Here is a 23407-nt window from a genome sequence, read left to right as displayed (position 1 = left end):
GTATTTTCTTTTAGATCTGCAGTAATGCATGAAAAGTAGGTCGTGGTGACATAGTATTGGTACACAGCAATGCCATACCCTAATACAACCCATCAAAAATGAGTGTATAAAAAGTAACTATTTATTACTAATACTAGTATTAAAATGGATGTTTTTAACAATTCTAGATTTTAAAAAATATATATGTAAATTATAAAATATTTAATGACCATATACTTCTAGAAATGCTGCCATGGTTTTTTCTCCTTTTAATAGCTACAGTCAGTCCATTTGAAGAATTAATTGACAGCCACAGTTGTGAAGGAGACACAATTATTTTAAATGAGGACAAACAAAGAACACTTTCAACATCCTTGAGCTTATTCTACTGGGGGTTTTTTCAGTTTATTCTTAACATCACCAGAGGCCATATTTTCTGGGCTTTGTAATGATTATCTTAAAACTCACCTATATTTATGTTCATAGTGTAACATATAAATAGGTTTCTTTAGTGATGTTCCAATGTTCGATTATAATTAGTGATGTTACAATGTTTGATTATTTGTAAATTAATCAGTTGAGCCATACAAAGACAGTTCAGTCCTACGCTCCAAGCACTATAGGCAAGCCCTACAACTGTTAAACACTGCCCAAATTTAAAGGTGTTTACAGGTGTTTGTTTTGTCCAGTACACACCAGAGGTGTATAAACCTGATGACAATGTCTGTGTTTTATCCAGTACACATCAGAATTGGTCTACAAATCTGATGAGAATGTCTGTGTTGTCCAGCATGCATCAGAGGTGTGTAAACCTGATGAGAATGTCTGTGTTTTATCCAGTACACATCAGAGGTGTATAAACCTGATGAAAATGTCTGTGTTTTATCCAGTACACATCAGAGTTGGTGTACAAATCTGATGAGAATGTCTGTGTTTTATCCAGTACACATCAGAGGTGTATAAACCTGATGAGAATGTCTGTGTTTTTATCCAGTACACATCAGAGGTGTATAAACCTGATGAAAATGTCTGTGTTTTATCCTGTACACATCAGAAGTGTATAAACCTGATGAGAATGTCTGTGTTTTATCCAGTACACATCAGAAGTGTATAAACCTGATGAGAATGTCTGTGTTTTTATCCAGTACACATCAGAAGTGTATAAACCTGATGAAAATGTCTGTGTTTTATCCTGTACACATCAGAATTGGTGTACAAATCTGATAAGAATGTCTGTGTTGTCCAGCATACATCAGAGGTGTATAAACCTGTAGAGAATGTCTGTGTTTTATCCAGTACACATCAGAGGTGTATAAATCTGATGAGAATGTCTGTGTTTTATCCAGTACACATCAGAATTGGTGTACAAATCTGATGAAAATGTCTGTGTTGTCCAGCATACATCAGAGGTGTATAAACCTGTTGAGAATGTCTGTGTTTTATCCAGTACACATCAGAGGTGTATAAATCTGATAAGAATGTCTGTGTTTTATTCAGTACACATCAGAGGTGTATAACCTGATGAAAATGTCTGTGTTTTATCCTGTACACATCAGAATTGGTGTACAAATCTGATGAGAATGTCTGTGTTTTATCCAGTACACATCAGAGGTGTATAAACCTGATGAGAATGTCTGTGTTTTGTCCAGTATACATCAGAGGTGTATAAACCTGATGAGAATGTCTGTGTTTTGTCCAGTATACATCAGAATTGGTGTACAAATCTGATGAGAATGTCTATGTTGTCCAGCATACATCAGAGGTGTATAAACCTAATAAAAATGTCTGTGTTTTATCCAGCATACATCAGAGGTGTATAAACCTGATAAAAATGTCTGTGTTTTATCCAGTACACGTTAGAGGTGTATAAATCTGATGAAAATGTCTGTGTTTTGTCCAGTACACATCAGAGGTGTATAAACCTGATAAAAATGTCTGTGTTTTATCCATTACACATCAGAGGTGTATAAACCTGATGAAAATGTCTGTGTTTTATCCATTACACATCAGAGGTGTATAAACCTGATGAAAATGTATGTGTTTTATCCAGTACACATCAGAGGTGTATAAACCTGATGAAAATGTCTGTGTTTTATCCAGTACACATCAGAATTGGTGTACAAATCTGATGACAATGTCTGTGTTGTCCAGCATACATCAGAGGTGTATAAACCTGATGAAAATGTCTGTGTTTTATCCAATACACATCAGAATTGGTGTACAAATCTGATGAGAATGTCTGTGTTGTCCAGCATACATCAGAGGTGTATAAACCTGATGAAAATGTCTGTGTTTTATCCAATACACATCAGAATTGGTGTACAAATCTGATGAGAATGTCTGTGTTGTCCAGCATACATCAGAGGTGTATAAACCTGATGGAAATGTCTGTCTTTTATCCAGTATACATCAGAAGTGCATAAACCGGATGAAAATGTCTGTGTTTATCCAATGCACATCAGAAGTGTATATAAACCTGATGAAAATGTCTGTGTTTTGTCCAGTACACATCAGAAGTGTATAAACCTGATGAAAATGTCTGTGTTTTGTTCAGTACACATCAGAAGTGTATAAATCTGATGGAAATGTCTGTGTTTTGTCCAGTATACACCAGGGCCTGGTAACATAAAGCATATGTAACACTTACATCAGATGTACACCATACATAATGTGTGACTGGACAAACACAGCAAAACACAGCAGTGTTACGAGTGCTTTGTGTTACCGGGCCAAGAAGTGTATAAATCTGATGGAAAGTTCTGTGTTGCCCAGCATACACCAGAAGTGTATAAACCTGATGAAAATGTCTGTTTTGTCCAGCATACATAAGAAGTGTATAAACCCGATGAAAATGTCTGTGTTGTCCAGCATACATCAGAAGTGTATAAACCTGATGGAAATGTCTGTGTTTTGTCCAGTATACATCAGAAGTGCATAAACCTGATGGAATTGTCTGTGCTTTATCCAAATACACATCAGAAGTATATAAACTTGATTGAAATGTCTGTGTTTTGTCCAGTATACATCAGAAGTGCATAAACCTGATGGAAATGTCTGTTTTGTCCAGTATACATCAGAGGTGTATAAACCAGATGGAAATGTCTGTGTTTTGTCCAGTATACATCAGAAGTGTATAAACCTGATAAAAATGTGCTTGGCCATGAAAGAAAGCTTTTCCCTCCATCAACACTTACTGTATTTAGCAACAGTCTAAATGCCTTACTGTGGGTATTATACACTCACGAGTGGCCATTACACAACAATGCATTTGATCAGTTTGAGTCATTTGAAAGAGCTTGAAGAGGTGTTAAAGCAAAATGGTGGGCATTTATCGGAGGAACACTTGGGAATAATTGTGGTGTAAATCACCACAGTTACCTCCCCCTGGAACACTCAGTAGGACATTTTGATATAATTACTTGAAAGACAAGTGTCATCCAAAGATGATGTTTCTAATTTACCCCACCTATGCTATAATGCCAGGTATACTTTAGGAGAATTTATATGTGACAAACTGAGGGAATAACCTTTTCGAGCTTTACACTTAAAGAGTAATGGACACCTAAGTGAAGAGGCACTTAGTATTTAAGAGAGTCAAGATGACATTGGTCCTGGACTCCAGTTTATTCACTATTTAAGCCATTTTTTATAAATGTTTATTCCATGTATTAAGCAATAAATATAATATATATATTACCGGCCTAGGTGGCCTCGTGGTTAGGCCATCAGTCTACAGTCTGGTAGATATTGGGTTGAGATCCCAGTCGAGGCATGGGATTTTTAATCCAGATAGCGACTCCAAACCCTGAGTGAGTGCCCCGCAAGGATCAATGGGTAGGTGTAAACCACTTGCACTGACCAGTGATCCATAACTGGTTCAACAAAGGCCCTTGTTTGTGCTATTCTGCCTGTGGGAAGCGCAAATAAAAGATCCCTTGCTGCCTGTCATAAAAGAGTAGCCTATGTGGCAACTGCAGGTTTCCTCTAAAAATAGTTTCAGAATGACCATATGTTTGACATCCAATAGCTGATGATAAGATAAAAAATCAATATGTTCTAGTGGCATTATTAAATAAAACAAACTTTACTTCTTTTTTTATAATATATATTATCTTTAATACCGTACTGTTAAAATAGTAATGAGTCAGATTAATGGTTATGTCTTGATTGTTGACTATATTAGGTAATTTTTTCCATAATACAGAAGTTTTTACTTAACTGCATACTTTTTTTTATAGCCATGCAAATATGCAGTAAAACTAATCTAAACTGGACACACACCAGACCAAGTAAAAGATATGGTTTTGAGAGGTATCTGGCTTACTGATAATATAATTCTGTTTTTAATTCTTTGTAGTATAATTCTGTTCTGTAGTGATATTTAAGAAAGTGATGAACTGTCAAAAACACCCCTTCATAGTCCATTCCTTGATAGGGTGAGGGGGTTTGTGTATCTCAGTGACCCAGAGAGCTATGTCAGCAGGAGCTTTGGCTTCTGTTAGGGACACCCAAGCTGGACTTGTCATTGGGTAAAGACTAGACTGATATGGACTAAGGGTGAGGTAACCCTAACAGAAACCTCTAGTGCTGAAGTGAGAGTTATTGGGCCACACAGCGCACTCTAATAGACCACAATACCATGCATCAACAGCTATTAGGACTACTACTACCACTGAAATGTGGATAAAATGGTATAGGCCTATTTATGACATTTCAACCCTCAAAGAATTATACTCTGTATACTCTTTATTAAATTGTTAAATAACATTTGTAAAGTTAAAGAAAAGTTAATTTAACAATGGCAGCATGTATGCACAGTGAATTAAATTTATTTTTGGTTGATGGCCTTGTGGTAAGTTTATGAAGGGTCTGCAATTCTTAATTTGCTCTTAACCAAACTATCAACAGAGCTACATTGTATATAGACAAACAGTGCACATGTTTACTACACTTATTTGAACTTCAAAGCTGTCAAATGAAGTTTAATTATTGTTTACCAACAGAACAAAAGCTACCTGCAATAATACATGATTACATGTAACTGACAGTTAACCCGAACATGCACACATTGAAAGAAAGAAAGACATGTTTTATTTAACGATGCACTCAACACATTTTATTTACAGTTATATGGTGTCAGACATATGGTTAAGGACCATACAGATATTGAGAGAGCAAGGTATCTTTTATATGCATCATCCCATAGACAGGATAGCACATATCATGGCCTTTGATGTACCAGTCATGGTGCACTGGCAGGAGTGAGAAATAGCACAATGGGCCCATTGACGGGGATCGATCCCAAACCGACTGCGCATCAATTGAGCACTTTACCACTGGGCTACATCCCGCCCATAGACACATTGAATTAGCTACATGTATATATATCTGGAAGGAAGGAAATGTTTTATTTAATGATGCACTCAACACATTATATTTACGGTTATATGGTGTCGGACATATGATTAAGGACCACACAGATAGTGAGATAGGAAACCCACTGTCACCACTTGATGGGCTACTCTTTTCGATTAGCAGCAAGGGATCTTTTATATGCACCATCCTACAGACAGGATAGCACATACCAAGGCCTTTGATATACCAGTCATGGTGCACTGGCTGGAGCGAGAAATAACCCAAAGGGTCCACCGACAAGCATCGATCCGAGGTATGTGTATCTGAGTTCCTGGGGCCTCATTAACAGAGCTCTCTTTAGCTCCTTTAAACAACACTGCATCATTCTTGCAAGTCTTTTTGCATTGCATTACGAGAGCACAGCATTACGAGAGCGCAGCATTACGAGAGCACAGCATTACGAGAGTGCATCATTACGAGAGCACAAAGTTGCAATAGTGAATTAGGCCCCTGATCACATGATCAGATAAAGGTAATATTTGGAGCAATTTATATAGTGGTACCTTAATGATTGATATTAATCTGATATAATCCAGTTCATAGGATTACAGTTTACATTAAATAAACATATCAGACTAGATTATTTGTCCTGTATTCAGTTAAGACTGGTTTCAGGTAGTTGTAAAGTTCAGTGTTACAGATGGATAAATCACAGGACCATGAAAAATTATAGCTTTTTTTAAATATGGGTTTATAGTCCAGTTTTAAGGTGTTTTACTGTAGTGTGCAATTAACCAGACTACATGATTATTCTTCAACGTAATTGTGTTTTCAGTGATTTCCTCAGTCAATGGGAAAGATTAAATGATTTTATATGTGACAGAAATAATAATTTAAAAACATTCTTAAAATACATGCTTATAAATTATTTTCCAATAATTATTTTGGCCTTTTACAACACCATATTGTTATTTTATTAGCAGCTAATGGAACTTAGGCTTAAGGTTTCTGTCAGTTGACAATAACAAAAAATATCAATATAACCATAAAACAGTCCATTCTATGATGAAGACAATCAAGTCAGTAATTTGTTGAGTGTCTGTACAAAAACAAGTAACCCTGAGTCAATACAAAACCAAGCAGACCATTTGATTAACAGCATTTTGCTTTACACACATGCTGACAACATGGCAATGACAAATCTATGGCCTGCATGCTAATATTGTAAATTATAGAAGTATTATCTATATGATACAGGATATATCTCACCTTTTGACTTCATCAAGGCCACAAAATCAACTACACATCAACGTGCATGGATGACAGATGACACATTTAAATATAGCATCCGTCACATATTGTTTAAAATATATAACAAATTAGAAGGAAAACATTTAATTAATATTGTTTCTAGTTATGGTAATACACATGTACATGAGTGTGATCATGATAAAAGCTAAAAACTAGACATTACATTTTTTTATCATTAAAACTGAAATGACAGGCAACAGGCAAGTTGATGACATGTTTGAATATAATTCCACACACAAACTGTCATCCTAGGATCCCTCAAATGTTTCAAGCACAACAATATTAGCTGGTACAATGATACTACTTTAAATTAAATTACAAGAATTTACAGAGCAGATGAAACAATGTTAACTTTATGACAACAGACACTGTCATATATTTATCACCATGGTTGAACTGGTAGCATTAACTGTGGAATGAAAAGTTGGGTGTAGGGGTAGGACGATTAATTTATGTTACTGAAAATCATGGTTTTAGGCCCATTGTTCAGTGCACCATTTTCAATTTGTGAGCCACGGTTCATTTCTTTTCTTTTTTTCTCTCTTTTTTTTAATGGTACATGTATAAACGTTTCTGCACCATGCTGATAATCCCAATGACATGTAAAGTAGTTCGGCCAATCACAGTGCTTGATTTCCTTACACCTGACATATTAGAAATGGGCGATGATGACCCTACAGGTAGGTCCCATTCTGATCCTGCACAGAACACGCAAATTTCTTTGCAGGGAGCATAAAAACTGTAACCTCCCAAAATAGGGACTGACCTCAGTGATGAATTTGCCAATATGTTCAAGAATTATAAAATGGCATCCAATTTCCATCATATTGAAACAATTCAACATCACTAATTTCCATAAGTTTTTATCGGAACGAATTCATCCGCTGTTCCAGAACTACAATGTACACAAACTACTTTGCTGTTGTTTTTGTTTTTTCTGTTTTATAAATCTTTGCAGGTTTTTTTTTTTTTTCACTTTCAGTATGAGCAAATGAAAAATAATACTGATAACTAGTTAAATAATTCACTATTATATATTATGTGCATGTACTACTTGTGCTTGCTTATATTTTTTAATCAGTGATACCTTTTTATGTGTTTAGTTAAATAACAAACAGTAGGCCTACATGTATATATTGTGTATTTGTGCTTATTCGAGTTATTCCATACTTTAAAAAAAAAAAAATTACTTCTCATCAAAGATTTGATATTATTAAAATAATAATAAACATTATAGAAATATGTCTTGACATGTATTTTTCTGTTAAACGTCTATAATAAGTGTACATGACATCCATATATTATGTCCTCTAGAATGTATCTAAAGACAACTGAATTAAAAAAAATATTGTCCCATCCCTAGTTGGGTGCACTTCAAACTTTGAACTGGTGACATGCTATTATAATATACAGCTACCAACAGTAATTATAAAACCATACTGTACTGGTATGGAAATTAAGGGACCAAACATTTGAAGAATAATTAATACTAGAAAAGACATTCCTGTTGATCTGAGGATTAATTTTACATAATCCATCCATGCACTGTGATCGACAGAGCATGATTTGAAAAACATCAGTAAAGACAAAACCTATGTGAAATGGAATGGCTGAAGTCAAGTCTTCTGGAGGAGCAATAGAATAAAAGAATAAAACACGGATTGGCTGGTTAATGATACCAAGTCAAATAAAACTTAATTAAACTGTTCACAGTGTCACATTTTTATTTTTCCCTTGGATAATTTTTATGAACATAAATGCCTATTGTAAAATCAATGTACATGTATTATCAATTCACATTTTTCACATTTATTTCTGTCTAAGACAGCTCAAATACTGAAGTCGTGCCTAAATACTAAACATAACTTTCTGGGCCTGGATACAATTTAAAGTACATACAATGGATGTAATTGGATTCAAGGAGGACTACCAAAAACAGCTGTTATACACCGAATGCCACAATAGACACAGTCTTCACCAGGAATGGTGACACAGTCTTCACCAGGAATGGTGACACGGTCTTCACCAGGAATGGTGACACGGTCTTCACCAGGAATTGTGACACGATATTCACCAGGAACAGTGACACATCTTCACCAGGAATGGTGACACAGTCTTCACCAGGAATGGTGACACAGTCTTCACCAGGAATGGTGATATAGTCTTCACCAGGAATAGTGACACAGTCTTCACCAGGAATGGTGAGTGATCACTTCCGCTTCTCTCCACACTCACATGAAACATTTTGGGAGAGCTGTAAATTGATCGCCTTGCAATAAAAATTTTAATGAATTTCATTTGAAACTTCATGTGATTGCTCGCCTGGCATCATTTCCGGAGAGTGACCTTCAGCCTGTCTTGATTTTACTCATCGCAAAGATTGACACAGATGTCACCCAAGCCATTATCACTGGACAGGATTTTGAGATAATGTCAGTTTACACAGAATTACAGATTACAAAGATGCTAGTTTGGACAGAGTTCACTGCACTTATTAGAAAAAGTAATTTTTAAAATGAATCCATCCCTGCCTCATTTATCAAACTTTCACAACTTTGCTATCGCAATGTAAAAAGACTTGCAGAGAAGATGTGATGTTGCTTAAGACAGCTTTGTGAATTAGGCCCTGCCATGCCTACAGTTTTAAGCACACACCTGTGTAGGTTGAATGAACATGGCACAGCAGATCATAGTTTAAAGCACATACCTGTGTAGGTATGATGATGAGGGCACAGCAGATCATAGTTTAAAGCACATACCTGTGTAGGTAGGATGATGAGGGTATAGTTTAATGCACATACCTGTGTAGGTAGGATGATGAGGGCACATCAGATCATAGTTTAAAGCACATACCTGTGTAGGTATGATGATGAGGGTAGTTTATAGCACATACCTGTGTAGGTAGGATGATGAGGGCATAGTTTATAGCACATATCTGTGTAGGTAGGATGATGAGGGCATAGTTTATAGCACATAGCTATGTAGGTAGGATGATGAGGGTATAGTTTAAAGCACATACCTGTGTAGGTAGGATGATGAGGGCATAGTTTAAAGCACATACCTGTGTAGGTAGGATGATGAGGGCATAGTTTATAGCACATAGCTATGTAGGTAGGATGATGAGGGCATAGTTTAAAGCACATACCTGTGTAGGTAGGATGATGAGGGCATAGTTTAAAGCACATACCTGTGTAGGTAGGATGATGAGGGCATAGTTTAAAGCACATACCTGTGTAGGTAGGATGATGAGGGCATAGTTTAAAGCACATACCTGTGTAGGTAGGATGATGAGGGCATAGTTTAAAGCACATACCTGTGTAGGTAGGATGATGAGGGCATAGTTTAAAGCACATACCTGTGTAGGTAGGATGATGAGGGCATAGTTTAAAGCACATACCTGTGTAGGTAGGATGATGAGGGCATAGTTTAAAGCACATACCTGTGTAGGTAGGATGATGAGGGCATAGTTTAAAGCACATAGCTATGTAGGTAGGATGATGAGGGTATAGTTTAAAGTACATACCTGTGTAGGTAGGATGATGAGGGCATAGTTTAAAGCACATAGCTATGTAGGTAGGATGATGAGGGCATAGTTTAAAGCACATACCTGTGTAGGTAGGATGATGAGGGCATAGTTTAAAGCACATACCTGTGTAGGTAGGATGATGAGGGCATAGTTTAAAGCACATACCTGTGTAGGTAGGATGATGAGGGCATAGTTTATAGCACATAGCTGTGTAGGTAGGATGATGAGGGCATAGTTTATAGCACATAGCTATGTAGGTAGGATGATGAGGGCATAGTTTATAGCACATACCTGTGTAGGTAGGATGATGAGGGCATAGTTTAAAGCACATACCTGTGTAGGTAGGATGATGAGGGCATAGTTTATAGCACATAGCTATGTAGGTAGGATGATGAGGGTATAGTTTATAGCACATACCTGTGTAGGTAGGATGATGAGGGCATAGTTTATAGCACATAGCTATGTAGGTAGGATGATGAGGGCATAGTTTATAGCACATAGCTATGTAGGTAGGATGATGAGGGTATAGTTTAAAGCACATACCTGTGTAGGTAGGATGATGAGGGCATAGTTTATAGCACATAGCTGTGTAGGTAGGATGATGAGGGCATAGTTTATAGCACATAGCTATGTAGGTAGGATGATGAGGGTATAGTTTAAAGCACATACCTGTGTAGGTAGGATGATGAGGGCACAGCAGATCATGATAAGCATGAAGAGCTGGCTGGGCCAGATGTCGGGGTAGATGTCGCCATACCCCACCGTGGAGAACGTCACCACAACGAACCACAGAGACTCAAACAGGCCAAAATGGTGGTTCCCCGCTCTCTGCAGGTGCTCAACACCACAGGCACTGGAAAATAAAATAAAACTCTTAAGGTGATGGCACAAGATATGAGTGTCTTGATAAGCACTGAACAGTAAAAACAAAAACCATCTTAAGATGATGCCACACAATATGAGTCTCGTATAAGCACTGAAAAGTGAAAAAAGAACAACTTTTAAGGTGACACCACATGATATGAGTGCCTCATATGAGCACTGAAAGTAAAAAAAACCCAAACTCTTAAGGTGATGCCAGACAATATGAGTCTTGTGTAAGCACTGAAAAGTGATAAAAAAAGAACAACTTTTAAGGTAACACCACATGATATGAATGCCTCGTATGAGCACTGAAAAGTAAAAATAACAAAACTCTTAACGTAATGCTACACAATACAGTGCCTCATACAAGAGTACCCGATTGTGACAAGATAAATATTATGATTTTATTGATTGCTATGCAATCGGTTATTCTCACATGAGGCACTTGTATTGTGGCATCGCCTTTAGTCATGGTCTGTCAGAAGATAAAATGGGTAAAGTGTTATTTAACATCCAAAAGAAACTTTACAAGGCTTGAAACTGTATTATAGAAAACCAACAAATATTATAGTGGGATATGAAAGTATCATGAAGTTTAACATCTAAACGTCACAAAGTACTTAGTGATATATATGCATAGTGTTTGTAAGGTGGTTTCTAAATTAGTTCTTTCTAATTGTCAACAATATTTATCAAATTATTCAATTTTTATGTCTGTAAAGTTTCTTTTGGACGTCAGTATAGTTGGGATGAATCCATCCTCAAACATATTGCAGATGATTTGCATAATTTATTGAAAATTTAACTTTTGAAATTTGTAATAACTATAATTGATTGAAATTGACCGTAAGCATGTATTTTAGATCTTATAAACCTGACTGGAATAAAAAGCTGGTGGTCTTTGGTTGTCTCTGGTAATTTAAATGACACATTAGGAGGAATGTACAATCAAAAATAAAATTAAATGGCTTCTATTGTTGAATGAGATTGTGTTAAGAACACCCACAAATGCACCCCCCCCCCCCCCCACACACACACACTGACATCCATATGCCATCCCCAAACATTATTTCCTAGCAAAAACCCTGAATGCATGGAATAACATACAAGTCATGAGAGAGGGAGAATATGGATATTCAGGTAAACGGCTTAACAATTTTCCAAATGGAAATCAGGTAAAAACTGAACAGTGAATCTTTCATCCATTGAACTCATGCATGCAAGCAAATTGGTCATCATATTTCCCAAGTACTCACCTGAGGTGCTTGGGTCATAAGATCAAACATTCTCAGCAGACCCTTTTGCTTTATTCTCATCCCAACGATTGCCCCAAAACTTGTATGTCAAAGGCTTTGGTATGTACTGTTCTGTTTGTGGGAAACTACATATGATTGATCGAATACCTAGAAAAATCCAGTGGGTTTTCTCTGAAGACTATGTGTTGGAATTATCAAATGTTTGACATCTAATAGCTAATGATTATGTAATCAATGTGCTCTAGTGGTACGTGTCATTAAAAACAAACTATTAATGTTCATCTTTTCTATGAAATAATCTTTGTATAATACAAGACTATTATAGCAGATCTCAAGTTTATTTGCTTCAAAAGTACTTGTTTCTCATACAACAATACTGTATGATTTATTTCTACTAAAACTTCATCAAATGCTTGGAATAATCATTTCTTCACATCTAATCATATACAATTTATTTCTGATAGTATAACCATCTACTAATATGCCAACCACTACCATAGGGGAAACTTTCAAATCTTTTGAGGATCATTCCAAGAGCACAGTCATTTGAAATGTTTATCCTTTGTATGGTAAACAACCAAGACATCACATTTGTTGAGTAAGCCCCTGGACCACTTGGGAGTTTTCAAAACTGTAATTAATTTCATGACCAGTTCACCTCACAGATCTATGCTGTACATTATACACATTTACAAACCTTCATTGAATTGTCAAAGAGTTCCATATTGCCAGTAATGTTAATGAAGCATTTACAATGTCAGACACACGATTGTTACGAGAAAACTGAAATAGAGCCATTACATTCAAGGATCTGGTCAGAATGCAATGGTCATATTCACTGCACAGACAGTTCTTTTCAACAAGCTAATTGTATTGGCTGGTAGTAATAGGACTCAATTGTAGTTATGAAAACACCAATTTGCTGGGCACACAATAAAGTTAAGTCAGTAATACAATTATTGTGGTGATTTTAGGACTATTCTCCTGTTCTTCCATCTGTCTGTCAATGTGTCCATCAGGCCATTCATCCATTAAGCTGTCCATCCCTCTGCCCATCTTTTACTCCATCCCTTTCCCCCTCTCCCTCCATCCATGATTTATTCATTGTGACTTGATTTCCATTAAGATTCAAACACATTCTCCTGGGCACATACCTCAGTTATCTGGTCTGTAGTCCAGGACAGTGGATTAGTGATTAATGATTAGTCTGGTGAGAATGAAGTTGGTGCATATAATGGCCTTATAAAAGCACCTCCCCTGAAGCCAATAAAACTCGCTGTGGGTGGGAGCCAATGGTGGAATATGACCTAAGTATCTACCATCCTTATGGCCAATGTCTTAACCACTAAGTCAAAGATGATAATTTCTTATATTATTTATCAGATAAATATTAATATGAAACATTCAGAATAGCCATATTTACTGCTTATCAAAGACATTTCAATTAAGAACCATTTGAATTGGAATTTCATTTCATTGAACCACTTTACTTGAGTACGGTACTGTTATAGAGTTACAGGTTTTAAGTTTGTGAATTAATTTTTACTATTTAACATTTTAATTATGTTAAGTCGCAAGAGACACCATACATGCTACAGTGAAATAAAATTTATTCTCTTATTTAAAGTGTAATTAACAATTGCTAGAATTATGTTTGCATGAACAAACTATTGCTGAACAAACTAAATAATTCAGACCACAATTTAGATAACTTCATCACAACACAACAGATGATGAGAGTGCGTAAATATTTATAAACAAGAATTCCATAAAATTAGATGTCTCACCTACAATAAACTAATTTGGTGAAGAAACAAATCTATTATATGACATTCAGGATTATTCTAGTTCTTAAAAACAAAATCAATTTACTAAATTAAAACAATTTTTAACATGCAATGAAATTGGATGAACATTTATAAATGTATGCATGTTTGACTGATCTTGGACTTATAGTTTGTGAAAAATGGACATATATATATATATATGAATGAAGACGTAATGCTGGAGTTGAATGCAAACATTGATGTCACTGCTACCACCACCACCACCACCACCACTACCCACTATCACTGACATCACCATCACCCACTATCACTGACATCACCATCACCCACTATCACCGACACCACCACCACTCACTATCACCGACACCACCACCACCACCCACTATCACCGACACCACCACCACTACCCACTATCACTGACATCATCATCACTCACTATCACTGACACCACCACCACTCACTATCACCGACACCACCACCACCACCACCACTCACTATCACCGACACCACCACCACCACCACCACCCACTATCACTGAAACCACCACCACTGCCACAACCACCACCACCACCACTGCCACAACCACCACCACCACTGCCACAACCACCACCACCACCCAATATCACCGATGCCACCACCACCACCACCACTCAGTATCACCACCACCACACACTATCACCAACAACACCCACTAACAGCGATACCACCACTACCCACTATCACTGACACCACCACCCACTATCACTGACACCATCACCACTCACTATCACTGACACCACCATCATTATCACTGCCACCACCACCACCACCACCATCACTGCCACCACCACCACCATCACTGCCACCACCACCCACTATCATGGACACCACCACCATCACCACCACCACCACCGCCACCACTATCACCGCCACCACCACCTCCATCACCACCACCACCACCATCATCACTGACACCACCACCCACTATCATGGACACCACCACCATCACCACCACCACCACCACCATCACTGACACCACCACCCACTATCATGGACACCACCACCATCACCACCACCACCACTGCCACCACCACTATCACCGCCACCACCACCTCCATCACCACCACCACCACCATCATCACTGACACCACCACCCACTATCATGGACACCACCACCACCACCACCACCACCACCACCACCGCCACCACCACTATCACCGCCACCACCACCTCCATCACCACCACCACCACCATCATCACTGACACCACCACCCACTATCATGGACACCACCACCATCACCACCATCACTGACACCACCACCCACTATCATGGACACCACCACCATCACCACCACCACCACCGCCACCACCACTATCACTGCCACCACTACCACCACCATCACCGCCACCACCACCACCACCACTCACTATCACTGCCACCACCACCACTATCACTGACACCACCACCACCACCACTCATGATCACCGATGCCACCACCACTACTGCGCCATAGGGACAGAATCTAGCTCAGTCGGTAGAGTGCTCGCCCGAGATCCTTTGATCATGGGATCAAACCACCCAGTGGACTCATTCTCAGACTGCAGTTTTGTCTTGTCCCATCCAGTGCTCCACAACTGGTATATCAATGGTCATGCTGTTCTGTCTTTGAGAAAGTGCATAAAAAAATTGCTTTCTGCTAATGGAAAAATGTAGTTGGTTCCTCTCTGAGATAATATGTCAGAATAACCAAATGTTTGACATCCAGTAGCCGATGATTAATAAATCAATGTGCTCTAGTGGTGTCTTTATCTATCACTATAACCACTAACAACCAACCAAGCAGCCAAGATAGCTGAGGTATATGCCCAGGACAGCATACTTGAAACACACTCCAATACAAGCACAAAATAAAAGATAAAATGTATTATTCGAGTTTCACTTACAAGATAGTCTTAAATACTGATCTCATTATGGATGTACTTTGAAAAAACTGGAGACCCCCTGGGTGTCTATTGAAGGATTTATGGCACTTCATAATAAATGATAGCTTCCACCGGCTTGTCTCTAGTGTATTTTGTGCACAAGCAGTGACATTATGCTACGAAAACTCTTATTTTTTATATAGTAATGTACAGATGTTACGTGGCTTGACACAGTGTGTTTTAGTTTACTACAACTATAATATATAGAGGCTGAAGAGCTGTTAAAATTAAATGAAGCTTGTTTTTGTTTCATATTTTGTTAATGCATGTACTGCCAAATAATGTATTAAGCAGGCTCCAAAGCGAATCACAAAATATTGCCTTTTAAAACAGGCAGTTTCTCTGTATCTGTCAGATTGTACTAGATATAGGTGAATAAAAAAAGTGGCATCATAAAACAGGTGGCGTCATAAAACAGGTGGCTGTTTCATACAGGTTGAGCCGTACTATATAATAGATGAATTGGATAAACAGTAACAGATATTGGGATTTAAAAACAAATGATAATGATCTCAATGTTTACCTTCATTGTTGTTAGCAAATGTGAAAAGAAATGAAGACAGTGAGTACATCGATTTATCAGTAACATGACCAGTGGTCACAGCTGTTAGCCGAACATGAAGCTCATAATGTGTACTCAATACTCAATACTCAATACTCACAAAGTGGATTAAAAATACTGATGGAAAGGTAGGTAACATTTCCCATGACAATCAGTTAAAGATTTGATAACTGATCAGCATATATGAAGCCCAACCGATCAATGTTTATCATTGGAATAAAAAACTGCATGAACACTGTTTATTTTCATAATCAATGAAAATTATGACAACTGTGATTATGGTTAAGATGGTTATGAGATGATGATGATGATGATGATGATGATGATTGTGATGATGCTGTTGCTGCTGCTGCTGCTGCTGCTGATAATGATGATGACAATGATGTTGATACCTTTGATGATCATGATGATGGTGGCCAATATTAATGATGATGATGGTGGTGACAATGATGATGATAATAGTTTTGACAACCTGATCCGGTAATGATGATGATGATAATGATGATAATAGTTTTGACAACCATGATGGTAATGATGATGCATAATTACACATTGGTTTTCAAACTGTGTACTCAATTCCATGCACATTCCATAACATTAATTAGAATAATGAAAATTTGTACTGAACAGAGTATATTGTGTAAAGATAGTTTCCCCATTTGATCTAACCTAAAATCCATTCCATCTTCCTACAAAAAAAATTGGGCTTTTTTAAAAAATAATTTCAGTTTGATTTAACGTATGAAGAAAAGTAAAAGTGTTTTGGAAATAAAAATAAAAAAACCTATTTTTGTGTGCAAGTTACAAAACAATCGGCAATAAATAACATGTAGTAAATTCCATAGTATAAAAAACGGCATTCTTTGTGTGACTGACAATACATGTTTATCACTTTGGAATGACCCTATTAATTACCTTATAAAGACAAGGCACAGAAGGGTAGCACACAATATCATTATGGAATGACCCTAGTAATTACCGTATAAAGACAAGACACATGAGGGTAGCACACAATATCACTACTGGAATGACCCTATTAATTACCTTATAAAGACAAGACACAGAAGGGTAGCACACAATATCATTATGGAATGACCCTATTAATTACCTTATAAAGACAAGGCACAGGAGGGTAGCACACAATATCACTACTGGAATGACCCGATTAATTACCTTATAAAGACAAGGCACACGAGGGTAGCACACAATATCATTATGGAATGACCCTAGTAATTACCTTATAAAGACAAGGCACAGAAGGGTAGCACACAATATTATTATGGAATGACCCTATTAATTACCTTATAAAGACAAGGCACAGGAGGGTAGCACACAATATCATTATGGAATGACCCTATTAATTACCTTATAAAGACAAGGCACAGGAGGGTAGCACACAATATCACTACTGGAATGACCCGATTAATTACCTTATAAAGACAAGGCACAGGAGGGTAGCACACAATATCATTATGGAATGACCCTAGTAATTACCTTATAAAGACAAGGCACAAAAGGGTAGCACACAATATCATTATGGAATGACCCTATTAATTACCTTATAAAGACAAGGCACAGGAGGGTAGCACACAATATCACTACTGGAATGACCCGATTAATTACCTTATAAAGACAAGGCACAGAGGGTAGCACACAATATCACTACTGGAATGACCCGATTAATTACCTTATAAAGACAAGGCACAGGAGGGTAGCACACAATATCATTAACTGTTGACCAAGAGCAGACTGAGACTTCTGCATGACCCGGTGAAGATCGTTCTGAAAAACAAAACAGAAAACATCACAACATGTTAACTTTCCTTCTGGACGTGGGACAGAAACATAAACAGTATTACAAAGCTTAGAACAGATATTCGTTTATATTAATTGTTATAAAAATTATTATCTGTCATCATATAAGGTTACGTCCTACCCCTAATATCCATTTAGATGTCAAATTAAAAAAACCCAAAAAAACCCCAAGCCAACCTGTAGATAGTACTATGGTACATTATAATAAACCATACACAGCATCTCATTGGGTTGACAATTGAAAGGTTCCTTACTTTATATAGAACACAAAATTCTGCCACTTTACAAATAATTGACAGCTAGGACTTGTCAGAAAGTGCTGTTTTCTGTGGCCAGTAACTTCCTGTCATTTAACACATGTTTGACATTCAATAGCTGATGATTAATAAATGTATGGTATTGCTATATATAGTGGTGTCATTAAACAAAACAAACTTTAACTTTTCTGTCATTTGATTTGCACTATAGTATCAATGTATACCAAAAATTATTAAGCTTGAAATTTACAGGATGCAAACAAAAAAAATCCCTCCCCCTCCTACATTTGCTAATAAATCAATAAGTTATAACTGCCCCATATAATTCAGTAAATACCCTTTTGTCCCAGACTTGGTCACTGGACATGCCAGAGGTTGATCTTAGGATGACCAAGTCTGAACCTTCAATGGATAGGTATGTAAATAGTGTTTGGTATGGTATGGTACAGGGAGCCACTATAAAGTTAGTTTGATATATTACCTAATAGTATTATTTCCTAGTTTATCATGACAGTGAGGTGTTGTAGTATTAATATCTGTGGTGTACACCATGAGTGAAACATTGCATCTAGCAACTTTAGGCACATATATTACTATTGTTATCTGCAAGATTTTATTTTGTGGTGAACACCCTGTATTCAATACTAAGGTCGACGACAGTCACTTTTCACACCCTTGATTTGGATTTGTATGGTAATATTTTGATATGATATATTTGAAAAAAAGGTACTTTTTATTTCTTTCATCTTTTAAAATTTAAACCTAATATTTTGTCCATAATTATAAAAAATAAAAACATACAGACCTGTAAACAGTGTTGTCTGCTCGTTATAGAATTTTGACAGGGGTCAAGGTTAGTAGACCAGTTTTTATTTTAATGTGGCAAAGCATTTCCTTACAATAACCACAAACTGGGTACATGAAGTTTCCGTTTTCAGAACACTGGAAAAAGTCCAATGCAAAATTGCTTTAGAACTTTTTTTTATTTGATCATTACTAATGCACTTGGATGTGTTTTAAAAAATCTTGTAATAAAACAACTGTACCATTTATGAAATTTGGATTTTAAGTGAAATTAAGGTAAGATATGCTATATTTATTGTGTACGACACCAAAACAAGGGTGCAAAAAGTGACTGTCGTCGACCTTAGATAGTTTGACAGGATGTTGCTTGAGTAAGCTTTGTTGTACATAAAAACAATTAGTGGCCATGAACAGTTAATACTTACAAACATATTCTGCAATGCTTGTTTTGCTAACCAGCAATTGAGAAAAACAGGAATGAAAAGATTACGTAGTGGTTCAAAAATCTGAAATTAAAGACAATACTTATTAATAAACAGAAACATTAATGCAATGTACATTCAATCAAGAATAATAATAACAGTTAATAAGTAAACATTTTATCTGATTGTAATGATTCCAGTTTACCTTTGTGTAGACATGCATTTCATGCTGATATATATCTCCAAAACTGTAAAACGTTAAAATAGGGATGAAAGCTGCAATTGTGAGAAGTATACTAGTATATATCTTTAAAATTTAAAAGTCAAACTTTGCTCCGATTTCAGTGTATGATCATTTACACTGAAGTTTGTATTCTGATGAAAAGAACTAAGGGAACAAATGACATTTTAGATCAAACTGAATTCATTACTAGCATAGTCATGTTTGTATAAATACAATGGTATAAAGTGGGATTGAATGTCAGTAACTTGGTTAAGTTCCTGACACTACGGATGAGAGTTTTGTGTGCACTGAAATTTGTTTGTTTGTTTGTTTGTTTTGTTTAATACCACCACTAGAAGAAGAAGGAATGTTTTATTTAATGACACACTCAACACATTTTATTTACAGTTATATGGCATCGGACATATAGTTAAGGACTACACAGATAGTGAGAGAGGAAACCCGCTGTTGCCACTTCATGGGTTACTCTTTTCGATTAGCAACCAGGGATCTTTTATATGCACCATCCCACAGACAGGGTAGCACACAGTCTTTGATATACCAGTCGTGGTGCACTGGCTGGAATGTTAAATAGCCCAATGGGAACAACACCACTAGAGCACATTGATTAATCAATCATTGGCTATTGGATGTCAAACATTTGGTAATTTTGACTCGTAGTCATCAGAGGAAACCTGCTACATTTTTTCTAATGAAGCAAGGGACGTTTTATATGCACTTTCCCATGGACAGGAAAGCACATACCATGACCTTTGACTAGTGGTGCAGTGGTTGGAAGCACCTCAAGCAAGCACTCAACCGACTGAGCTAAATGCCAAACCGACTAGCTGAAATGCACACAGACTATTAAATTTTGGTTGATATGGATCTGGCAGACTATAATGAGGTATGTTCCATTTCTACACCAGCAACATATGTTTGTTTCTGTATGAGTGTAAAACAAATGTACATGAACCATACTATATTTGTTTAAACCTTCAATAAGCTCATCTATAACAGGCAGAAACGAATAATAATATATCAAACAGAATAACTGCATGTTAGAATTTCAAACACAGCACAATTACTATTAGAGCTAATAAAGTAATTTGCTAACTGGGAATAACTATCTTCGCAGAAGATAATATGTGCACATACTAATTAAGCTAACTTGGTTGTGTACTTGTCTAACTATTTTAACATTATGAGGCCTGGGCTTCAACTGAAACCCCCAATTAAGTTAACTCAGTCATGTATGTGTATAATTAATTGGCTATGTCTAATCATTAGTAATAGGATATGCATCTCTAATTTCAAAGGAATCAAACTAATTTTGATGTCTCGGTCTCTAATGAAGTCAAAGTTAACTAACAGTGTTGTATTTAATTACACTTGTTACCTGACCATTGTTGAACCTCATTAATACAGGTAGTACTGTTGGGTTTAAAAACAAAATTCTGCATTAATGAAGTTTGGTATCACTGATATATATCATCAAAGATATCAATATGTGCAGTAGCACAGCAAAATCTGCAACATGGTGATTTTTTTTTTAAAGTTCAATTATTTATTTTTTTATCATGAACTACCGTAAGAATAAACAGACAATGCAGATAACAACTACGTTTTGAATGATCCAATTTGAGTCAAAGCTACATGAGATACATTAGTTTTCGTATTGGTCATGGCAAAGATTTTGGAAAACATTTATGGCTTTTTTCTTCTCACTTTTTTTTCACATTGTAATACAACAGTTACTGTAATATGCCTTTCAAAGTTATAATAAAACAGAAGTACAGAGTGTTAGAGAAAACTGGTGCTTTTATACAGATAGACCAAATATAGTGACTATAACCACTCACAGCAAACCAGTGATTTATATGTATTATTGCTGTTTAAAATAAGCAATTTTGGATTAGTCTATATTAAGTCCTCTCTCAATGCATTACAATAATACAATTTGTACCATCAGCATGACATAAATAAGGTAAGTTGTAGAACTGTAGAAAAAAAAAAAAAAAAAAGGAAGAATGCAAACAAGAAAGAAACGTTTGCTATGGTCTCACTACATAGATGTCATCTGCCATTGAAATTCATGTTAAATTGCTCAAATTCAAATGAAGATTGCCAATAAAATGGGTTCTTGTTGGCACTAAAAATATACACCATTGCGAACATACATTATATAAGCATTTATTTTTCACTCCATCTCAGATTTTTGCTATTTGACTGCATCTGGCTGTAGTACCAGTCCGAATCACCTGTTCAGGAATCCATTCACATCTACCGCCTCTTCCACTATACACCCATGTTCCAAAATGTCAATGTACAGTATTACAAAATAACACTGGCAAAATCCATTAAAAATACAAATTGTGTTAATTCTTCCCCAATTCCTAGAAGTGATTATGTGAACCACAACATGTCACAATTAGGAACTATAAGGGACCATGGAGAATGAACTCTCACCCGGACCAGAAGTGAACTGTGTAGTGAAACCTATGATTAAAAAACAATATGATAAACTTTTACCAATAGATCTAAGTATGATTTAATTTGTTTGCTTTGACTATAGATTTTCAACTTCATATTCTTTTCATTGTTAATTTCAATACAACATATGGAAATAACAAAATTTAGTTGTTGCAAATAAAACAAAAATTACATATTTATTTAGGAACTGTGCATTAATAAACTATTATTTGACGTGACAGATTACAATCTTACACGAATAAGGTCATTGACGTTGCATGTCATACTGCAATAAGCTGGTTTGTTTAGCTTGAGCATATGGAAAGTTGCAACTAAAGATGATTACCCCACTCTTCTTGGTGAGTTGCAGGATAAAAAACAATAACAGATTAATGAAGTAGGTTATTATCTTTATCCTGTTTACGATCAATGGTGTATTCCCATTTCAGACATTCACATGATAAAGCTGATAATTTACATCATTAACATGTTATTCCAGGGAACATTCGCTACACAAGTTTAAGAGATCGCTACACAATTTTAAAACATTAAACAGTAATTGCTAATCAATTTTCAATTGACTAGAAATCTTGTTAATCAAGATTTTGAACACAAAATGTTCCCTGTATTCTCTATGAACACTACTTCTAGTTGAAACTTAAAAGGTTCTAATTCAGGATATTTGTTTCAGTATATCTGGTGTTGTATATCAGTCTATACAGAGGTGGATCTAGGGGGCAGGGGCCTGCCCCCCCCCCCTAAATTTTGCAGCAGTTATAATTTTATTATATATTAATTTTCAGCCCCTCCAA

General features: G+C 36.4%; 1 protein-coding gene across 3 annotated transcripts in view; it reads right to left on the bottom strand.

Annotated features, from left to right (window-relative positions):
* Positions 1-23407, bottom strand: part of LOC121384263 (potassium channel subfamily T member 2-like) — a 169527-nt gene that overhangs the window by 69826 nt on the left and 76294 nt on the right. For all 3 annotated transcript variants that reach the window (XM_041514577.1, XM_041514579.1, XM_041514578.1), the window contains exons 7-9: positions 19904-19984; positions 18290-18384; positions 10841-11024 (exon numbers count right to left, since the gene is read on the bottom strand). In XM_041514577.1, coding sequence (XP_041370511.1) covers positions 10841-11024; positions 18290-18384; positions 19904-19984 — 360 coding nt within the window. The remainder of the gene's footprint in view (positions 1-10840; positions 11025-18289; positions 18385-19903; positions 19985-23407) is intronic.

Source organism: Gigantopelta aegis, chromosome 10, assembly GCF_016097555.1.
Source record: "Gigantopelta aegis isolate Gae_Host chromosome 10, Gae_host_genome, whole genome shotgun sequence".
NCBI lineage: Eukaryota > Metazoa > Mollusca > Gastropoda > Neomphalida > Peltospiridae > Gigantopelta > Gigantopelta aegis.
Note: the sequence above shows the minus strand (reverse complement) of the source record. Positions and strands in the feature narration are given on the sequence as shown.